We start from the raw sequence: 18,986 nt of genomic DNA, 5'->3' as shown, positions 1-18,986 counted from the left end.
TCAACATTGATTGAGGACCTGATGTGGGCCCAGTAGTGTTTCAGGCACTGAAGCCGCCTCAGTGAACGAAACAGACAAAAGTCTTTAGACTTGCTGAGCTTATCCACTAGTAGGGGAAGCCAGAACGTAAACAAACAAGTACAATATATATAAGGTAAACTGGTGACCAGTGCTGTGGTAGAAGGTAAAGCAGGGAAAGCATGAAAAGGCAGTGCTGGACTCGATGAGGGAGGCATTGCAATTTTCAATAGGATGGTCAGGAAAGACCTCACTGAGAGCAGGGCAATTGAGTAGCACCCTCAAGGAGACGAGGCCATGAGCCCCGTGGATAGCTGAGGTCAGAGCACACCAGGCAGAGGGAACAGCAGCTTCTAGGACCTTAAGGCAGGGGCATGCCTGAGGAACAAGAAGGAGGCTGGTGTACAAGTAAGAAGGAGAGGAGAAAATGGGAGATCAGAAGGGTAGCAGGAGACCAGAGCACCGAGGACCCTTGTAGGGCATGGTCAGACCTTGGGATTTAACTCTAAATGGAATGGAGAGCCTTTGCAGGGTTTGGGCAGAAAGATGACATGATCTGACAGAGTCAGAGTGTTGGGGGGCAAGAGCGGGAGCAGGAAGACCTGTTAGGGAACATATTGTAATCATCCAGGTGAGGGATTATGGTGACCCAAGTCGGGGTGGCGGCAGTGGAGATGGTGAGAATGTCCGGATATGAAAATCAGCTATGTCCACAAAGCACTTAGCAGAGTCTCTGGCTCATAGTAGGAACTCAATAAACATTAATGGCGGGTAGAACTCTTGCTCTTATGATCGCTGGCATGTAGCTGTACCTCCCGTGGGCTCTTATACCCAGGGAAACTGCGGTGAGGTTGGCCAAGTCACGAAGCCTCTCCTCAAACATCTGGAAGATAAAGACATGGAGCAGAGAAGGGCATCCTTTTCCAGAATTCCTCGCCAGAGAGAAATGGGCAATACCATTCCCCATTGCCCCACAGGACCGAGAAGCTTGACCTTGTGGGGGAAGGGGTTTGGGGGTCCCCTTCGTATCCTCAACAGCCGAATGGGTAGAAATGGCAGACTGCTCAAGGAAGAGTTTGTCAGGGTGGCTGAAACATGAGGGTATCAGTGACAATTTCTTCTTCCCTTGCCCTAACATCAGGGAGAGAAGTGCAGTTTTTGTCCCACCTTCAGGGGCTGTTAAGAGCTGGCAGGGCGAGTCAGGAATCCCCTTTTGGGCTTGACCGCCTGCTCAGGAGGATAGAGCAGGGGAGTCCCTGGGGGTCTGAAGAGCATAAGTGGCCAACTTCTTTCTCTCTCTTCTCTTTTACCAGCCTCTGTGCAGGTTCCCTGGGAAAGAGCAATTTCACCCAATAAAGTTCCCTACTACATCAAGTGAGTGACCATCTGAATTAGAAGCGGGTCATTCACCTGCCCAACCCCCCTCCCTTGCCTGTCTTTTTTTCTCCCTGTCCCTCCTTATCTGTTGGGATTCCTCCATCCAGTCCAGTTTTTCCTCCTACTCATCTCAAGAGCTCAAGATTCTACCTGGGTAAAGGTGAACGCTTGTGCTTTGGGATCTTCATGGTTCACCCTGGGATCCTGAAGCTCCTTGCATCCAACCTATCACTGAGTGATGCACACATGTGTATGGGGGCTTGGGGGGGTGGCATGGACCCTGGTATTATTGATGCTTCTGTTTGTAGCCACCAGGCTCAGACCACTTGCTGGGACCATCCCAAGATGACGGAATTATACCAAACCCTGGGTAAGAATTCGGGATTCCTGTATAGGGTGGAGATCTATACAGCTGTCTTTTTCCTATAAGAACAGAAGGGAATTCCATTCAACAAGCAGGTGGGGGGCAGAAGTGAGTGCCTTCTCGTTTCTCCAGCAGCCTTCCTTCCTTTCCCCTCTGCACCCCCACCCTCAACTGGAGGCTCTACATTCCTCCTGGACCATTTACTATCACATTAGGGACTTAAGCTTAGAGATGTGAACCAGCTCTGCTTTTAAAGACACTGTCCAGGCTATGATGAGTGTGACTTTCATGTGCCTTAGTGTTGGCTACTAAGAGAGAGTCATCATTAGGTTGCAAATATTGTCCATGTTGATGTGTGTAAATATTGTTCATTCATTCTCCCTGCCATAGAGTGTTCCATTATATATACCACAGTTTCTTCATCCAGTCTACTGTTGATGGACTTTTGGGTTGTTTATCATTTGGAACTCATAAAGGACAGTGCTGTTAAAGAGCTCTTGAAGACACGTTCTGTGCATGTCTTTCAGTCTACAGGTCTAACATCATTTCAGTGCATCATGAATAGACTAGGAAATTTGAAAGTGCAACAGATCCTTAGCAAGAGTCCTATTTGCTTGGAATTTGTTATGTTTTTACTTTACCAAATCTAGCAAGGCACTGTTTCCTGAAATGTTTCGTTCAGTTATTTATACATGCACACATGGGTGTCCATATTGGACCGTGATGCCAAATGAATTTCTTACCATGCGTCTTAGTCAATAAATGTTTGAAAATCACTGCTGTAGGGATACACAGCCAGCAGGTTGCAGGATACGTGACTGTTCAATTTTACGAGGTAATGCCAAGTTGTTTTCTGAGGTGATTGTATCAGTTCATGCTTCCACCAGCCCTCCTCATTTGTCCACGTCTTTTCTGACACCTGCTATTGTCAGACTTTAATCTCTTGCCAAGCTGGTGGGTGTGATACGGTATCTTGTGGTGGTTTTAATGTGCATTTCCCCGATCTGAGTGTGGCTCTTTCCATTCTTTGCAGCTGATCTGAACAACATTAAGTTCTCAGCTTACCGCACTGCCATGAAGCTACGCAGAGTCCAGAAGGCACTGCGTTGTAAGTTTCCCCTCACATCTCTCCGTGGCCTTCACCCCCACTCCCACTCTTCCTCATCTGTTTCCTGTTCTCCATTTTTATCCCACCTCAGGCCCGGGGTGTTGATTGGCTTGGCGGGAATTCTCCAAAGGCTGGGAGATGCTGGCTGTGGGTACCTGCTCTTTCCAGGCGCCCCTGATGGCTCCAAACCTTGGACTGGGATACTTCTGGCCACAAAATAGTTGCTTGACTCTCCATGTTGGGCAGGGAAGGGACAAGGAGGAGGAGGATTATGGTTATTTTGGAAACAAGTCTGGGGTTTGGGGACAATGGAAGGCGCCTGGAAATGGGACTTGACCCCTTAGGAGTTCATACAACAAAGGAGGTGAATTTACTCACCTCCTACCATCTTCTTGAAACTGATGTCAAAGAACGTAGGGGTATATATACATTTTAGGTTAATTTAGGGGGCCTTTCGCTGCCATCCCCCTCTTTGGGATAAGGGTCTTGGTGAAGGGCAATCTTGTATCCTACTTACAAATGGTGGGTCTGGAGATGGAGTCAAATTTGGTGATGGTGGTGTGTTAACTCCTTGACTAGTCTTGGGAGTTCTACTTTTGGCTATCCTTTCCCCCTGTCTCTTTTCCTTCCCAGTGGACCTGGTAACTTTAACCACAGCCCTGGAGATCTTCAATGAGCATGATCTGCAGGCCAGTGAGCATGTGATGGATGTGGTAGAGGTCATTCACTGCCTGACGGCCTTATATGAACGGCTGGAGGAAGAAAGAGGCATCCTGGTCAACGTGCCACTCTGTGTGGACATGAGCCTCAACTGGCTCCTCAATGTTTTTGATAGGTGAGGGCTTGTACCCCTGGAAGCCTCCAGGATGAAATCCAATGGGACATCGGAAGTGGGCATGGTGAGAAGGGCTTGCTCCCACAGTGGACTCAGACTTAGCTCAGCTTGGGGCATGGTTGGCACAGAGCCCTGCTAGGATCAACTCTGTGAGGGGAATTAATGCCAAGATGTTAACTCGTTCCGTATAGTCATGTTCTCAGTCTCTTCTCTTAAACCTAGTGGTCGCAGTGGGAAGATGCGGGCATTGTCCTTTAAGACCGGCATTGCATGCCTGTGCGGCACAGAAGTGAAGGAAAAATTGCAGTGTGAGTACAGCTCCAAAGTCTGGAGTGGAGTTGGGTGGAGGGAGAGGTGTAGTGGGAGGAGGAAGGGTGAAAATAAGCAGAAGGTAGGTCTTATGACTAGTCAGCAGAGTACAACTCGGGCTACATTATAATGGTGGTCCAGGCTATGCAAAGAACGCACAACAGCCAAAGGCTAAGATGGGTCTAAGGCCTGTTACTATTTCCAGTGTCACTCCAAGGGGGTTGGCTTCTTCTGATCTAATGTAATTAGTTGACCAAGTTCTGAGTTGGCATCCTGGGGTATCCAAGGGTCCGACTTCCTAGTGCCCTTCCCCTGTGGCCTATCGGGCTTAGCCCTCTCCCAGTCTGAAGCTCAAGCCATGTCACACATTCTACTGGAGACTTCCCATGTGATTGCATGGGGCGGGCAGGGGGCGCACACTAATCCCCATCGGGATTATTATTGGGAGGTGAATAGTAGGTACGCCTGTAGTTTTTAACCTCTCTGGTTTCTAGTACCTTTGCTTTTCCCTCCATCCTCCATCTTCTCTACAGCATTTTGTGCTTTTCTGTGCTAAGTGCGGTGAGTACAAGGTGCAAGTAGACACGGTCCCTGCTCAAGTTGTTGACGGTCCAGAGGTGGTGATGGAAGTCCACAGAAAGCATTTTTGAAAGTGCTAATTAGAATAATCTGAATGGCAAAGGGTATGTGCTATATCAGATCATAGAAGAGGGATGACGGATCTGGGAAAGCTTTGCAGGGAAGGAGACAGAACAAAGCAAGGTCATAGCAACGATATTATTGATTTCTCCCAACATCCCTTTGAAAAGGACTGGGCAGTGATTATTTCTCCTAAGTTTACAAGTAAGGGAACTGCAGCAGAGAGAGGTTCCTCACTTACCCAAGGTCCTCCAAGCTAGTCAGTCATGGATCCAGAACTAAAACTCAGGCCGTCTGCCTTCTACTTCTGAGTATTTTCTAAGCCATAGGCGATGTATGAGACAGACAAGAACCTTTGAAGGAGCTTTTCTAAGGTTGGGGTAGGATGGGGGTAGTTCGCACAGGGCAGATAGAGCCCCGATTCAAATATAAGTACCATGGTCTATTCCACAATCACTTAGAGGTAATTCTTAGATGATCATCTCCTGTCTGCGGATTATCCGTGCCAGTGTTTCTTTCCATTTGAGTGGAGAGTTGAGAGCTTACTGCAGTGTCAGGCTCCGTGAGCTACATGAGCAGGAGGGGACTCATGTTCAGGCACCCCTAAACCCCACGCCCCTTCATCTTGCTACTTGAGTCTGTTTTCCCAACAGTGTCATATCTGTGTCTGGCATTGGTCTCACATGCAACCTGCTCTCTGTCTACATCTCTCTCTCTCTCCCTCTGTTTCTGATGTGCCCTCTCTCTCCCTCTCTCTCTTTGTGTCTTTTTCTCTCTGAACTCAGAGAATGCTCTTTTTAGAACTCATGGGCTTCTAGAAGGTCAGGGATGGACCTTTAAGTATTCCAGTTTTGAAAGTTATTAGCTAAGTCGATGTGCTCTTTCCCTGTCTTCCTTTTCTGCTCCTTCTCCTTACACCATTCTCTGGCCATTCCTGCTTCGGGGTGGGCCATGACTTATGGTGTGGCCCACAGACCTCTTCAGCCAAGTAGCCAACTCAGGCAGCCAGTGTGACCAGCGCCACCTCGGCGTCCTGCTTCATGAGGCCATTCAGGTGCCCCGTCAGCTGGGGGAAGTGGCAGCCTTTGGGGGCAGCAATGTGGAGCCCAGTGTCCGTAGTTGCTTCCGTTTTGTGAGTATGGAACTGGAGAGGGATGATGAGAGGGAGGGTGGGAGGAAGGGAGGGAGAACTAAGAGCGAGGTTTCCGATCTGAACTACTCAGATGTAAGGGAGTTTGCTCAGATGGAATAACAAAGCAGAAGGTTCTCTGGGCTTTTAAGGCCAGAGTCCTGCGGGGGCGGGGAGCGATGCCAGCTCAACTAGCAGAAGGTGGACACCTCTGTAGAATAGGCCATAGGCCAGCCCAGGTCTTGCTGGTTCTCCTGCCCCTCTGCGGGCTGCCAATCTGGGGACAAGGGCCTCAGTCATTGTCATTGGGTTTCTTGTTTCCCTAGAGCACTGGGAAGCCAGTCATTGAAGCTTCACAGTTCCTAGAGTGGGTCAACTTGGAGCCCCAGTCCATGGTGTGGCTAGCTGTTCTGCATCGGGTCACCATTGCTGAGCAAGTGAAGCATCAGACCAAGTGCTCTATCTGTAGGCAGTGCCCCATCAAGGGCTTCAGGTAAGGAAGGCAACACCTGCTGGACTGATAATAATAAAGGGGCCACGTTACATATAGAAGCACATATTATGAAACAATGTATTCCGTAATTATATAATTACAGCTCATCTACAGCACACTGTTCTATGTTGTTTTAATCCTTTCCACTGCAGAATGTTCGACGTTTTAAAAAAATCGGCAATGGTGAAATACTTTCTTTTGTTTTCGTCTATATTACAAAGTAGTCCAGACCTACCAAGAATGTATAGAAAAGTGAAAAGGGGGTCGGCTGGGGGTGGGGAAACAGCACAGAGAGGGAAGTAGTTTGTTCATTGTGTCCCAGGGAACGTTAAGTAGAACCCAGAAGCCCCAGCATCCTGACATATAAGAACACTTCTGTACCAAATGATATGCTGGCAAATGGTTCACAAGGGACTCCCCAGAAAGCAAGAGAAACAAACAGAAACCCAAACCTGATTTGTAGTATTTGCTAATTTCCATGACGTAAATACTCCCACCGTGGCTGATGTCCAGCTACCCACAAGAGGTTGAGAAGAGATGCATTGGTTGGATACTATTTTTTAAAGATTTTATTTATTATTTGTCAGAGAGAGAGAGTAAGAGAGAGAGAGGGAGTGAGCACAAGCAGGGGAGAAGCAGGCAGAGGGAGAAGCAGACTCTCTGCTGAGCAAGGAGCCTGATGTGGGACTCGATCCCAGGACCCTGAGATCATGACCTGAGCTGAAGGCAAACGCTTAACCGACTGAGCCACCCAGGCATCGTCCCTGGTTGTATACTATTGACAGCATTTCCACATTACAGATACAATAGACTGAACCTCAAGAGCATAGATAATAGAAAAATAATCAGGAGGTGGTGAGTTCTGAGTAATTGTTACCTTTGTTTTTAATATCATTTACTTAATTGTGAGTTTATATATATTTTTTGTAATGGTTGTGTTTAACAACTGGCTTGGAAAAAATCCCTGAAATTTTAACAACTGGCTCTCATGAGCTGGTTTGAGCCAGCTCTAGCCCGCAGAAGTGTGCACCCACCACCAAGACGAAGAAAGAAAGCACGATCGCAATACATTTAAAGTTTCCCTGGTTACATTCCCCTTCTCCTCCCACTACCCTGAATTTGGCTTTCATCATAAAATGCTCAAGTTTTCAACTTTTGAAAGCATGAAGGCACTCTCTTTACAAAGGCCCTGCTTTTTATAAGCAAATGAGGCACGCAGGTGTCATGTGACTTGCCCAAGTTCACACAGTTGGTGAATGTAGATCCAGGACTAGATGTTGGCTCCTCTGACTTCCATAAGTCTAGGCATTTCACCTTTCTGTACTACTAGGTCTGGGCAGTTCAGCCAGGCTTTGGACCTGGATCTGAAGAGCTAGTCAATATTCAGTAATAATAGAATTATTATTATACTTATTTATTATTTTTTTTTTTAGAGAGAGAACATGAGCAGTGGCTGGGGCGGGGCAGAGGGAGAGGGAGAGAATCTTTAAGCAGGCTGATGCCTGAGCGGAGCCCAGAGCGGAGCCTGACTCGGGGCTCAATCTCACAACCCCGAGATCCTGACCTGAGTCAAAATCAAGAGTCGGACGCTTAACTGACTGAGCCACCCAGGCACTCCGAGTTATTATTATAAACAAGTTTTGGAAATAACTTAGCCAACTTGCCCAAGGCTGGTAGAATAAGAGCCTTCGTATTGGAAGTGTAACTTCTCCAACGTAGATGGTGGTACCTGTGAGACAGGACCCTTCGGAGACATCTTCGTTTAGAAAGCTATTTGCGGGGCGCCTGGGTGGCTCAGTCGGTTAAACGTCTGTCTTTGGCTTGGATCATGATCCCGGGGTCCTGGGATCGGGCCCCGCACGGGCTCCTTGCTCAGCGGGGAGCCTGCTTCTCCCTTTCCTGCCGCTCCCCCTGCTTGTGCTCTCTCTCTCTCTGTGTCAAATAAATAAATAAAATCTTTTAAAAAATGTAAAAGAAAGAAAGAAAAAAAAAAGAATAAGGCTAGTCATCTAGTGAGGACGCAGCCACTGTTACGTATGGGAGGTTGAGCCCATTATGACTCCATGCCTCGCCCCCTTCTAACGTGTGTGTGTATATCTGGAAGTTAGGGAAATGGGGAGGTCACTACGGTCCGCTGGATTCTCTGTCCTACCACCTCTCGTCTCCCCAAGGTACCGGAGTCTGAAACAATTTAATGTGGACATCTGCCAGACCTGCTTCCTGACAGGCAGGGCCAGCAAAGGCAACAAACTTCACTACCCCATCATGGAGTATTACACACCGGTACGGAGCCTCTGGGCGGAGCAGGTTGGGGAGGCAGCAGTCAGCTTCTAGGCCCTTGATCTGCTTGGCCGAGCATGGACTAGCTATATTCCGTTCTCCTTTGGGGAGCATTCTCCGAGCAGTCCTGGTGATTCACCAGTTTGGGGGATTCCTGGCTATAGCAGCCCAGGACACTCATGGCCATTTAAAAGGCATTTACTATTTTCCTGCAGAGCAAAGTCTCAGGAAAAAAAAATAGAGAGAGCAAGACAGTTCCAGGCAACTGGCCTTCCTTCCATTGCTCACTTTAATTTTTCCTGCCTAGCTTCCTGCATTGCTCCCATCAACCTGGTCTTCACCGGCTACTTTGTCATTTCTTCCATCCCTCCTAGTCAATTCCAAAGTTTGTGCTCAAATCAATTACTCAGTCTCTTGGAGGTAAAAAAAAAAAAGAAAAAAAGAGTATGCTCTTTACCCGGGTCCCCAAATTAACTTGGTTTTCATTGGAGAAGAGATGACGATTTGGAGAGATGGATTATGGGGAACCGCGTTGAAAGGTGGGGAGGTGGGGTGGGAGAGAACATTGGGGGGAGCTGGCAATATGCTTGGGACTTGGGAGTATCTGTGGGGCAGAAAAGGATAAAAGAGCTTGGGGAGTAGAGTCCACTCAGGGAGCTAAGCTTGGAGTTTTGGGTCCTGAACACAACAGAGGAGAAATTCTGTGAGTGGATTTCAGGAATGCTGACCAACCTGGGCTCAGGTAGCTATGAAGGGCAGAGTTTCACCAGTTTGGGGGATTCCTGGCTATAACTTTGAGCATTCCTGCAACCTAGTCTTCACCGGCTACTTTGTCATTTCTTCCATTCCCGCTAGTCAAGTTTGTGCTCAAATCAATTACTCAGTCTCTTGGAGGTTAAAAAAAAAAAAAAAAAAGTCCCTCATGTTCTCACTGGATGTGTCACCCAGTGGGAGCAGGGGGCTTGCCTTTATTTTTCTTCTATTATCATTTCAAAATAAACATACAGAGAAAACTGGCTTGAGATGGTAGACTGATAATCCTCTACCTCCTGCTCATCTTCTGCACCCCTAGGATTTATATAAAGATCCTTTAGAAAATAACAAATATATGCTTACTGCAAAAATTCCAATTCCTTAGAGGTGTATAAAGTCCAAAACGAAAGTCCCCCTCTCTCCTCAGCCTCGCCCCCACCTCTCCAGTCCCACTTCCCAGAGGCAGCCAGTGTTCACAGTTTGGCAGTACATCCTTCTTGACCTTTTTCTGGGAGTGGAGCGTGGTGGGCATGAACAAGAGTAGATGACCGGTCATGTTCCCTGCTCTGGGGGAGCATCCCCACTTCCCCAGCACCCCGAAGCCATTAAGATGGGTCCCTCTGCCCTATCTGCCCCTAGACCACATCCAGTGAGAACATGAGGGACTTCGCCACGACCTTAAAGAACAAATTCCGCTCAAAGCATTACTTCAGCAGACACCCTCAGCGAGGTTATCTGCCCGTGCAGTCGGTGCTGGAGGCGGACTACAGTGAGACGTGAGTACCAGGCGCTGAGCGGAGGGGCTGCGGGCCCTGGCGGGCTGGGGGTGGGATGCACCGTGTAGGGGCGGAGGAGTATTCCGAGGCCAACCTGACTAGCAACAGGGAGGGTCAGCTTGGGCCTGGCTAGGGAGCTGGCCCGAGAAATAGATTAGAATCCAGCCCCTGCATCCTGTTCCCATCAACTCTTGGCCATCTGCCTAGTTTAGTGGGGGGGTGGGGGGGGGTGGAGAGGGTGGTGATAAGGAAACAGACTGCTCAGCTGCCCATGCCTTGGTCCTCTGAGTCCGCTGCTTTCTTCTAGGCTGGCTTCTTCCCCGACGTTGCCACACGCCGACACACACTCCCGCATTGAGCATTTTGCCAGCAGGTACCACCAGGTTCGGGGGAGGGAGATTTTAAAGAGTCTAAGGGGGAGGGGGTCTTCAGTCAGGGCAAAGAGAATGGCGTCTAGACCAGGGGGGTGTGCACAGTGGGGTATGTGGCAGCCAGCGAGGCCCAACACTCCAGGGTGGTTGGGGCAGCCCCCCAAAGCTAATGATCCTATTGTGGGATTAGAGTCCTTGAGATGAAAGCAAGCCCCCACATCCTGCTTTCCCTTCTGTTCCTGCTTTTTCTTCTCAGGCTTGCTGAGATGGAAAGTCAGAATTGTTCCTTCTTTAATGACAGCCTGTCCCCAGATGACAGCATGTAAGTTTTCACAGCTGCGTATTTTCCAGAAAGAGTTCTCCTTAGGATCCCTCTGCCACCATTTGGGAAGGATATATCCTCCAGGAGAGGGACGTGTGGTGGCCAGGGTCCCAGAGGCCCCAAGGAAGGAAGGCTGCTTTCTGGGCACAGTGTTTAGTAATAGAAGCCCTCTATCGACTGACTGAGCCGCCGTATGCCCAGGTCCCTTCCTCTTGCAAGATCCCGTCCTTCCATGCCTAACTCTGAAGGAAGGAGAATATGCCCTCATCTAAAGTTGCAGAAATGAGCCATTATCTCCGCTCAAGGTGCCAAAGCCCCGTCCAGTGCCACACCCTGGGGAGACACCAGGGACTTGACTGAAGTGTGGCCAGAGGGATTCCCTGGTGCTATAGCTCAGAGAAGGGGCCCCTTATCCCTAGGGAGGTCCCTGACAAGCTCAGGGGGCTTAGGAGCTACTGGCCAATGGATGAGGCTGGCCCCGATGGAACTTAGACAGGCAGTGAGCCCCCTGGCGGGGGGGGGGGGTGAGGAAGCAAAGGAGGACGAGGTCAGGGAACAGCACACACCGGGAAGTGATTTGCTCATTGTTTCCCAGGGGGCTTTAGGTAGAACCCAGAAGCCCCAGCATCCCGAAAACACTCCCTCCTATACCTTCAACCACGACCTCTGCCACCTTTAAACACCTTTATCCCTCTTAAACCTGAATATATAGGCTTTCCCTCTCTATGTGACTTAGAAGTGAATCTTCCAGCCTATGTCTCCTGGGGCCTGAGCTGGGAGCTGAGAACTCCTGCCCTGAGATGTTTCTTGGTTCACTGCCTGGCCACCTCCTCTTCTCTCCCCACACCCGCGCAGAGATGAGGACCAGTACCTGCTGCGGCACTCCAGCCCCATTACAGACCGGGAGCCGGCCTTTGGACAGCAGGCTCCGTGCAGCATGGCCACAGAAAGCAAGGGGGAGCTAGAGAAGATCCTGGCCCACTTAGAGGATGAGAACCGGTGGGTGCGGTGATGGCACAGATCTGTGCGGGTGGGAGAGTCAAACAGTTTAATTTCGAGTCTTGACACTTCCACATCCTAGCTATGTGACTTCTACTCAGTGATCCCCCATTTCCTCATTTATAAAATAAGGATGACAATAATAGTATCTACCTCCTAGGGTCACTTGTGAATTTCCAATGAAATCAGGCATATAAATGCGTTAGCCAGTACCTGGCTTATCGTAGGGTTCAATAAATGCTAGCAATTCTAATCATAATTGGAATCCTTTTAACCCAACCCAAATATTTTCAAGTACCCAGTAGATGCAAGCAGAGAGAGTGCAAACACAGAGAATACAGAAGAGAGAATGCATGTCTCTGCCCTCGAGGAACTTTCTGTGTTGGAAATGGAAAGAGGCACTTATCACTCACTGAAAGTAATAAAACAAGAGAAGGGTGACATTGCATGGAGTATGTGAGGACTGGAAGAGGGAAGGTGAAGATTACGAGGATGACATTAATCTCCATAAAATACGGGTTTTGGTACTTTTCAGCCTGTGTCAAAGGGTCCAAGCCACTTTGGGGGCATTCGATAAAACCCAAAGGATTCCTCAGACCAGTGCTTCTCGAACCTTAGTGTGCATACAAGTCACTTGGGGAGCTGGGTAAAACGCAGATTTTGATTCACAGGTCTGGGGTGGGGCCTGAGTTCTGCATTTTTAACCGGCTCCCAGGGGATGCCCATGGTGCTGGCCCCCAGACTACTTGGAGTGGCAAGTCCTTAGAACAGGGCCGGTCTGCCAAGTGTTCGCTAACTGGTTCAAGACAAGATAAATACAGACATAGAAAGTCAGCTTCTAGAAACCTTTAGAGCAATTCGACATGGCCATGTGTTCCAGGCACATAATTAGTGGACTTTTCATGGAATCAGCCATAGACCCATTTGCGTGCTGTTGAACTTGTGTGGCAAGTCACGTGTGATGGGAGCTGTGTGCTGGCCCTAGGCATTTGGACCACTTATTGGTCCACAGTGATTGAACCCCCACCTCCCCTGGTTTTCTGCTACGGATAGTTTGAGAAGCACTGCGTTAGATCAGCAGTGGGCAGGCCCGGGGGAAGCATTGGTGAGAGAGCGATTCTGTTTCCTGATGACTCAACAGGGGTATTCAAAGGGGGCCAAACAGGAGGGTAGGTGGAGAGAAGAGGCAAGATGGGTGATCTTTTGTTTGTCTTCCGCTGGAATCTAAAAATCTAAAAATGGAGTAGGTGAATCTGTGGCCCTAATGCCTCATTTATTTGCAGACTATGTTTCTGCCTGATTTTAAGGTCAGAATTAATCCCTGAAGCAGCACATCAAAGCCCTGAGACCTTTGTTAGATGAAATGTCAGCTCTCTCTGCTCTGAGGCCCGAGGATGGCAGAGTAAATGACATGTGTGCTGGAGAAGAATGGATATGGCCATTCGAGCCCGAACATGGCTGGGGTGGGGGTGGGGCTGGGAGAGCAAAGGGACCGCACACCACTAGGTAGGAGGGGACATCTGGGACCCAGACAGTCAGTACTTTGTTAAGGCCATAGGTCTTGGCTCCTGTCTCCTTGGCAGGATTCTCCAGGGAGAGCTGAAGCGCTTGAAGTGGCAGCATGAGGAGGCTGCCGAGGCCCCCACCCTGGCTGAGGGCTCTGCCGAGGTAGCACAGGACCACCGCAACGAGGAGCTCCTGGCCGAGGCCCGGATCCTTCGGCAGCACAAGAGCCGCCTGGAGACACGCATGCAGATCCTCGAGGACCACAACAAGCAACTGGAGTCTCAGCTGCAGCGCTTAAGGGAGCTGCTCCTGCAGGTGAGGCTGGAGCCCGGGGGGGGGGGGGGGGGACCAGAGCTGCTGACTGCCCCCCCCCACCTCCTGGACGTGGGGAGCTGGGGAGTGCAGCAAAGGGCAGGAACGAAAGCGCTCCTTGGCGGTGGCTGTTGTTGGATGACTTTCTGAAGAGAACTGGGCTGACGACGATTAGGGAAGGGGACTCGGGAAGGGGCCGGTGTGCTCTTGGCCAAGTCTGAGTGCTCACTTCCCCACGACCCATCTGAATCTGGTATCGAGAGGACGAAGCTCAAAGAATCATCCAAAACATTGATTTCGCTACCGTGATGTTTGCTGGAAAGAAGCAGGTTTGGACATGCTGGGGGAGACAATGATGTTTGCCGGGAAGGGAGCTCTTCGTTCCTGTTTGTCCCTTTCCTCCTTGAGGGGTTGTATATATGGCATGGTGTAGCTCTGGAGTCGGACAGCCCTGGGTTCGAATGTGGCTGTGCCAATTCATGACTGTCAGGTGTTAGGCAAGTTACTTGGCCTCACTTACCCCAGTTCCCTCATCTGTAAAACAGGGATAATAACATCCCAACTTCGTGGAATTGTGAACCTAAGATGCGATAATGTATTTAAAGAATTTAGCACGATGCCAAGAATGTAGGGAATACTTTGTAAACGTTACCTATTACAGTTGACCCTTGAACAACACAGGTTTGGACTGTGTGGGTCCACTTATATGCGGATTTTTAAAAGATTTTGTTTATTTATTTGAGAAAGAGATCGCGTGAGCATGCATGAGGAGGGGAGGGGCAGAGGCAGAGGGAGAAGCAGACTCCCCGCTGAGCAGGGAGCCCGATGTGGGGATGTGGGGCTGGATCCCAGGACCCCAGGATCATGACCTGAGCCGAAGGTAGATGCTTAACTGACTGAGCCACCCAGGTGCCCCTATATGCGGATTTTTTACTGTACAGTACTGTAAATGTATTTTCCCTTCCTTATGATTTTCTTTTTCTTTTTTTTTTTTTAGAGGGAAAGTGAGGGAGAGGGGCAGAAGGAGAGGGAGAGAGAGAGACCCTTAAGTGCGGAGCCCAACTTGGGGCTTGATTTCACAACCTCGAGATCATGACCTGAGCCAAAACCAAGAGTCAGACGCTCAACTGACTGAGCCACCCAGGCGCCCCTTATGATTTTCTTAATAACATTTTCTTTTCTTTTGCTGACTTTATTGTAAAAATGTAGTATATAATGCATACAAACTAAATGTTTAGTGTTTATGTTACCAGTAAGGCTTCTGGTCAACGGTAGGCTATTAGCAGTTAAGTTTTGGGGGAGTCAAAATTATATGTGGATTTTTGACTGCACGGGGGTGGTCAGTGCCCCTAACCCCCACATTTTTCAAGGGTCAACTGTATAATCACTATATGTACCAATAATACCACCCCATGCCTCTTCCCCAGATCCTCTGAGGGATAGCCTCTAGATGAATTCCTAAAGGTCCTAACATATATCATGAACTGAGGATCAGGTGTGTAACGCTATATTTTCAGGGAGATCCGGGTTCTAAATAGCTTAATTATAGCTGAGATGGACAGCAAGAGACCTTTAGGTGCAACTGGGAGTCTTTGACACATGTTGAAGGAGGAAGGTTAACTGGTAACTGAATATTCTAAGAAGTTTCTTCAAAGGGGAAGCCACTGTTTGGGGCACTACCGAAAACTTCTTAAAGTCCCAGGGCAAAGGGATGGGCACGAGGTCTCTAAAACCCCTTCTAAGCTCAGGAGTCTGTTAAAGTGAGGTCAGAAAAGCAAAGCCACCTAAGTCATGCCTTACCTCTTGCCAGCCACCCACCGAATCAGATGGCAATGGTTCTGCAGGCTCGTCCCTAGCTTCCTCTCCGCAGCAGTCAGAAGGCAGTCACCCCCAGGAGAAGGGACAGACCACTCCAGATACTGAAGCTGCAGGTAAGTTCCCCCTGGCCCCTCCCAGCCCCTTCCTCCATGGCTTCATCCTGCCCCAGATCTGCCCAAGGTCCTGCTAGGGCTGGACCATGGGTTTCCCCTCGTGGCTTTGAGCTTAGTGTCAGGGATACTGGCTTATCGACTGAAGCGTTTGTTTGCTTATTCTACACGTGTATATTGAGCACCTCCTATGTTCTAGGCGTTGTGCTGGGAAGACACAAACGCTGTGGGGTTTCGTCCTTCAGCGGGCAGCCTCCCGCCTCAGCCCCTTGGCCTCAGCAGGGAATCCCTAGTTCTCTCCCCAAATCTCTCTTTTCCAACTTAGATGATGTGGGGTCCAAGAGCCACGATGTCAGCCTGTGCTTGGAGGACATTATGGAGAAGCTCCGCCACGCCTTCCCCGGTGTGCAAAGCTCTGATGGGACTGCCAACCCCCTGTTGGCCTCTTGATGGAGCCAGATCCCCATCCTATAATCCACAGTCCTCTCCCGGTTCTGGTCCAAGTCTTCCTTCACGCCTTCACCCAACCTTTCCGGTCCCTCCCGGGCCCACATTCCTCAGCCAGAGTTATCTGGGCTCGGGGCAGCAGCAGGGATCTGCCCATGTGTGAAGTGGATGCTTCAGGGCTGGGAGAGGGAGAGGCATGATTCCCCCAACTCTAGAAACGTGCCCTTTAATCCTCAAGTTTGAGACCAGTCCCTTATGTATGTTTCTGTCGCGGTGCGGGCAGATGGGGAGCAGAGAAGCTGCCTTGCAGAACTAAGCAGTGCCCATTGGCCCCTTTCCCTTCTCCATGGCATTATGGAGATAAGGAAGCCGCATGACCCCACGGTTCCAGCATTAGGAACCCACAGGGGTTAGCCCTACTCTCTGGCCCAACTCAGGGAGGCAGAAGGGCATCCCCAAGACACAACCCCCCCCAAAAAAAAGTGCCCCTGAAAATGTCTGGGCAGCATGTGTCCTATTACTTTAGTTTGACGGCGTCTCTCTCTACCCATCCTGATGCTCCCTAGATGTTGTTTCCCCTTTGAATATCTTCAGTTCCTTCTGCCTCAGGCCCTGGCCGCCCTTGCTCAAGTTCATTCTGATTCTTACTTACACCATACACTTGGAAACATTAAAGAGATACTTATGGGCTTAGTTCCCACCCCACCCCCCACCCCGACCCCCCTCCTTCCTGAAGGCCTCAGCCTCCTGAGACACCAGAAGTTGCTCCGGAAATCCAGCTGAAGCCACCCTTCACTCTTCCGGGTCTGCCCTCACAGCCCTGGGGCAGGGGCAGCTGCTTGCTCAGCAAGGGGGTCTTGCTCTCCTTGGGTGAGGAAGGGGAAGCCACTCACTAGCCTGGAGGAGTGTGACTGCCCAACACTCTTGCAGGCTGTGACCCTTGTTTCTTTCAGGCGGAATCAGATGAGGCGGCTGATTGTCCCCAGCTAATCACAAGGCAGATGCAAGCAGCAGCCCTAAATAGTGGTCCCTTCCCAGGAACCGCTGGCCACAAATCAGGAAGCTGGCCACTTCCCACCCAGACAACAGCAAGGCCTTCCTTTGCATAAAACTGTTCTTTCTAACTCTGGAAGGTGAACCCGATCCTCCAAGTAAACTAACTCTTGCTAGGCTGCCTAGACCATAATCCCTTTATCCAGAAACCGTTCAGAGTAGATAGCAGGGGGTGGGGGTGGGGCGCGGGGGAGTGGGCTTGGGGAATTTGAACAGAGTCAGAGCGCACTTAGGCAGCTTTCTGCAAAAGAAGCTTTATAACCCAGAGCCCTGCAGCTGATTTAATTTGCCTAAGTTTATATACATACATATCTGTCCTGCAGAGGTACTGTACAGCGGTACTCCCCTGGCCTCACTCACACATTAAATTCTAATACCTCTTAAAGTATTAATGTTCTGCCTTGCTCTTTGTTAGCCCCAGCCTCCGGCTGGACAGAGACATGCAACCTGGCCGCTCCCCTAGGATGTCTCTCCATTCATGTTTGGGGTGAGCTGTCCTCCAGACCAAAGCAAGAGAAGCCTGTGGCCACAGTGGGATCTAACGGGAAGAGTCACTCTGTTTTCTTCACTCGTTCCAAATCTTGTTCCCTTGAGACCTGGGCCCTGGATGAACTTTTCCTGGGCTTCCCCTTAAACAACGGTTCAGGTGCCAAAACAGAACAGAGGCAAGCTCTACTCATCCCATGCAGACAAGAAGGAACAGATGGGCTTTTGTTGGCCTTTGCCAGGCTAAGACACAGAGAACACCCTCCAGCCCCTTCCAGGTCCTAAGTCTGCCTCAGGGTCTTAAAGAAAGCAGTGGCTGCCACCAAGGTCAGGAGGGTATGAGATAGGTGGGGTGCTCTGTTATAATCACGTAGTGCATCCGTCCATGGGTAGAACTGCTGGGAAGTTAGATTTCTCTGCTGCAGGGGAGGGAGGGCAGTAGCTTGGGTCCAGAAGCCTAGGATTGCTTCCTTCTCGAATGGCCAGGGAGCACTAGGCCACAGGTCTGGGGTATCAGACCTAACCATGACATCTGCCTCAGTGTTCATGAGGTGTCTGGATGGGAGGACTGGGTATCTGGATGTATGGTGAACAGGTAGTAGGCAGGCATCAGACACAGACCATGGGCATCTGTCCATGGCGGGGGTGGGGGGTTGGGGGTGGGTGTGGGGGTGGCAGAAGGAGGCCATATTTGTAGGGCCCTATTTTGTGGGCAGGAATGGGATAGAAGAAATGTGCTAAAGGTCAGGGAGCTCAGGGTCTTTGAGGCATATCCTGCCCAAGCCTTAGGAGGGCAGATGTTATGAAACAATCTTTTACCAGGGAAGTCCTAGAAAACCCTTTCTATACGCCCCCCCGCACCTCACCCAAGAAATCTTGGGCTGCTGAGGGCCTGTGGCAGCCGCAGTGGGCTAGGCATGGTAGGGAAGACGTAGATCTTGCTATGTAGGATTTGTGCTGTGGGTGGACCGAAGCAGCAGGATAAGAGTTGAATTCTCACTAGTGGGGCCGCTGACACTTTGTGTGTGGTCCTGTGTGTACCTGTGTGTGTGCCCGAGGTATGTCACTCAAGGGTCCAGTGACAGTCACTGCAACATGTGTGGGCCGTCTGCCCACAGTGAGGTAAATGGATCCTTGGGCACCGTGAATCCAAATCAGGGTGAGATTTACTGAGATGTGTTGCAGGTTGTGAGGCATCTGTCTCCTAGAGGTATCTTTTGCGATGCTGCATTAATTTATGGCCCTGTGCTGGAGGAGTGGTAAAGGGAGTTTCCGGGGAGGCAGCCTAAAGAAAACCTCTGACGTGAGATCAGCATCCATGCGAAGGAATGTGAGTGTTTGCCGGGGTGGTTGTCAAATAGTATCGGGGAATAGGTAGAATCGAGAGGCGACTGATTCTCGACGGAATCTGACAGAGGCCAAGAAAGCCGTTACGAGGGGGCCTCTGCTCCGAATGAGGGCAGAGTGGAGTCATGTTGACT

General features: G+C 50.0%; 1 protein-coding gene across 2 annotated transcripts in view; it reads left to right on the top strand.

Annotated features, from left to right (window-relative positions):
* The window catches only part of DRP2 (dystrophin related protein 2), a 39,212-nt gene extending 22,384 nt beyond the window's left edge, over window positions 1-16,828 (top strand). For both annotated transcript variants that reach the window (XM_078065513.1, XM_078065512.1), the window contains 15 exons: window positions 1,332-1,392; window positions 1,704-1,765; window positions 2,793-2,867; window positions 3,501-3,702; window positions 3,925-4,010; window positions 5,625-5,782; window positions 6,106-6,272; window positions 8,444-8,555; window positions 9,945-10,081; window positions 10,389-10,454; window positions 10,709-10,774; window positions 11,630-11,773; window positions 13,357-13,594; window positions 15,402-15,522; window positions 15,845-16,828. In XM_078065513.1, coding sequence (XP_077921639.1) covers window positions 1,332-1,392; window positions 1,704-1,765; window positions 2,793-2,867; window positions 3,501-3,702; window positions 3,925-4,010; window positions 5,625-5,782; window positions 6,106-6,272; window positions 8,444-8,555; window positions 9,945-10,081; window positions 10,389-10,454; window positions 10,709-10,774; window positions 11,630-11,773; window positions 13,357-13,594; window positions 15,402-15,522; window positions 15,845-15,969 — 1,820 coding nt within the window. In that variant the 3' untranslated portion in view covers window positions 15,970-16,828. The remainder of the gene's footprint in view (window positions 1-1,331; window positions 1,393-1,703; window positions 1,766-2,792; window positions 2,868-3,500; window positions 3,703-3,924; window positions 4,011-5,624; window positions 5,783-6,105; window positions 6,273-8,443; window positions 8,556-9,944; window positions 10,082-10,388; window positions 10,455-10,708; window positions 10,775-11,629; window positions 11,774-13,356; window positions 13,595-15,401; window positions 15,523-15,844) is intronic.
* The last annotated feature ends 2,158 nt before the right edge of the window (window positions 16,829-18,986 follow it).

This window comes from Halichoerus grypus, chromosome X, assembly GCF_964656455.1.
Source record: "Halichoerus grypus chromosome X, mHalGry1.hap1.1, whole genome shotgun sequence".
Classification (NCBI taxonomy): Eukaryota; Metazoa; Chordata; class Mammalia; order Carnivora; family Phocidae; genus Halichoerus; species Halichoerus grypus.
The sequence above is the reverse complement of the archived record's forward strand: the minus strand, read 5'-3'. Positions and strand labels throughout refer to the sequence as shown.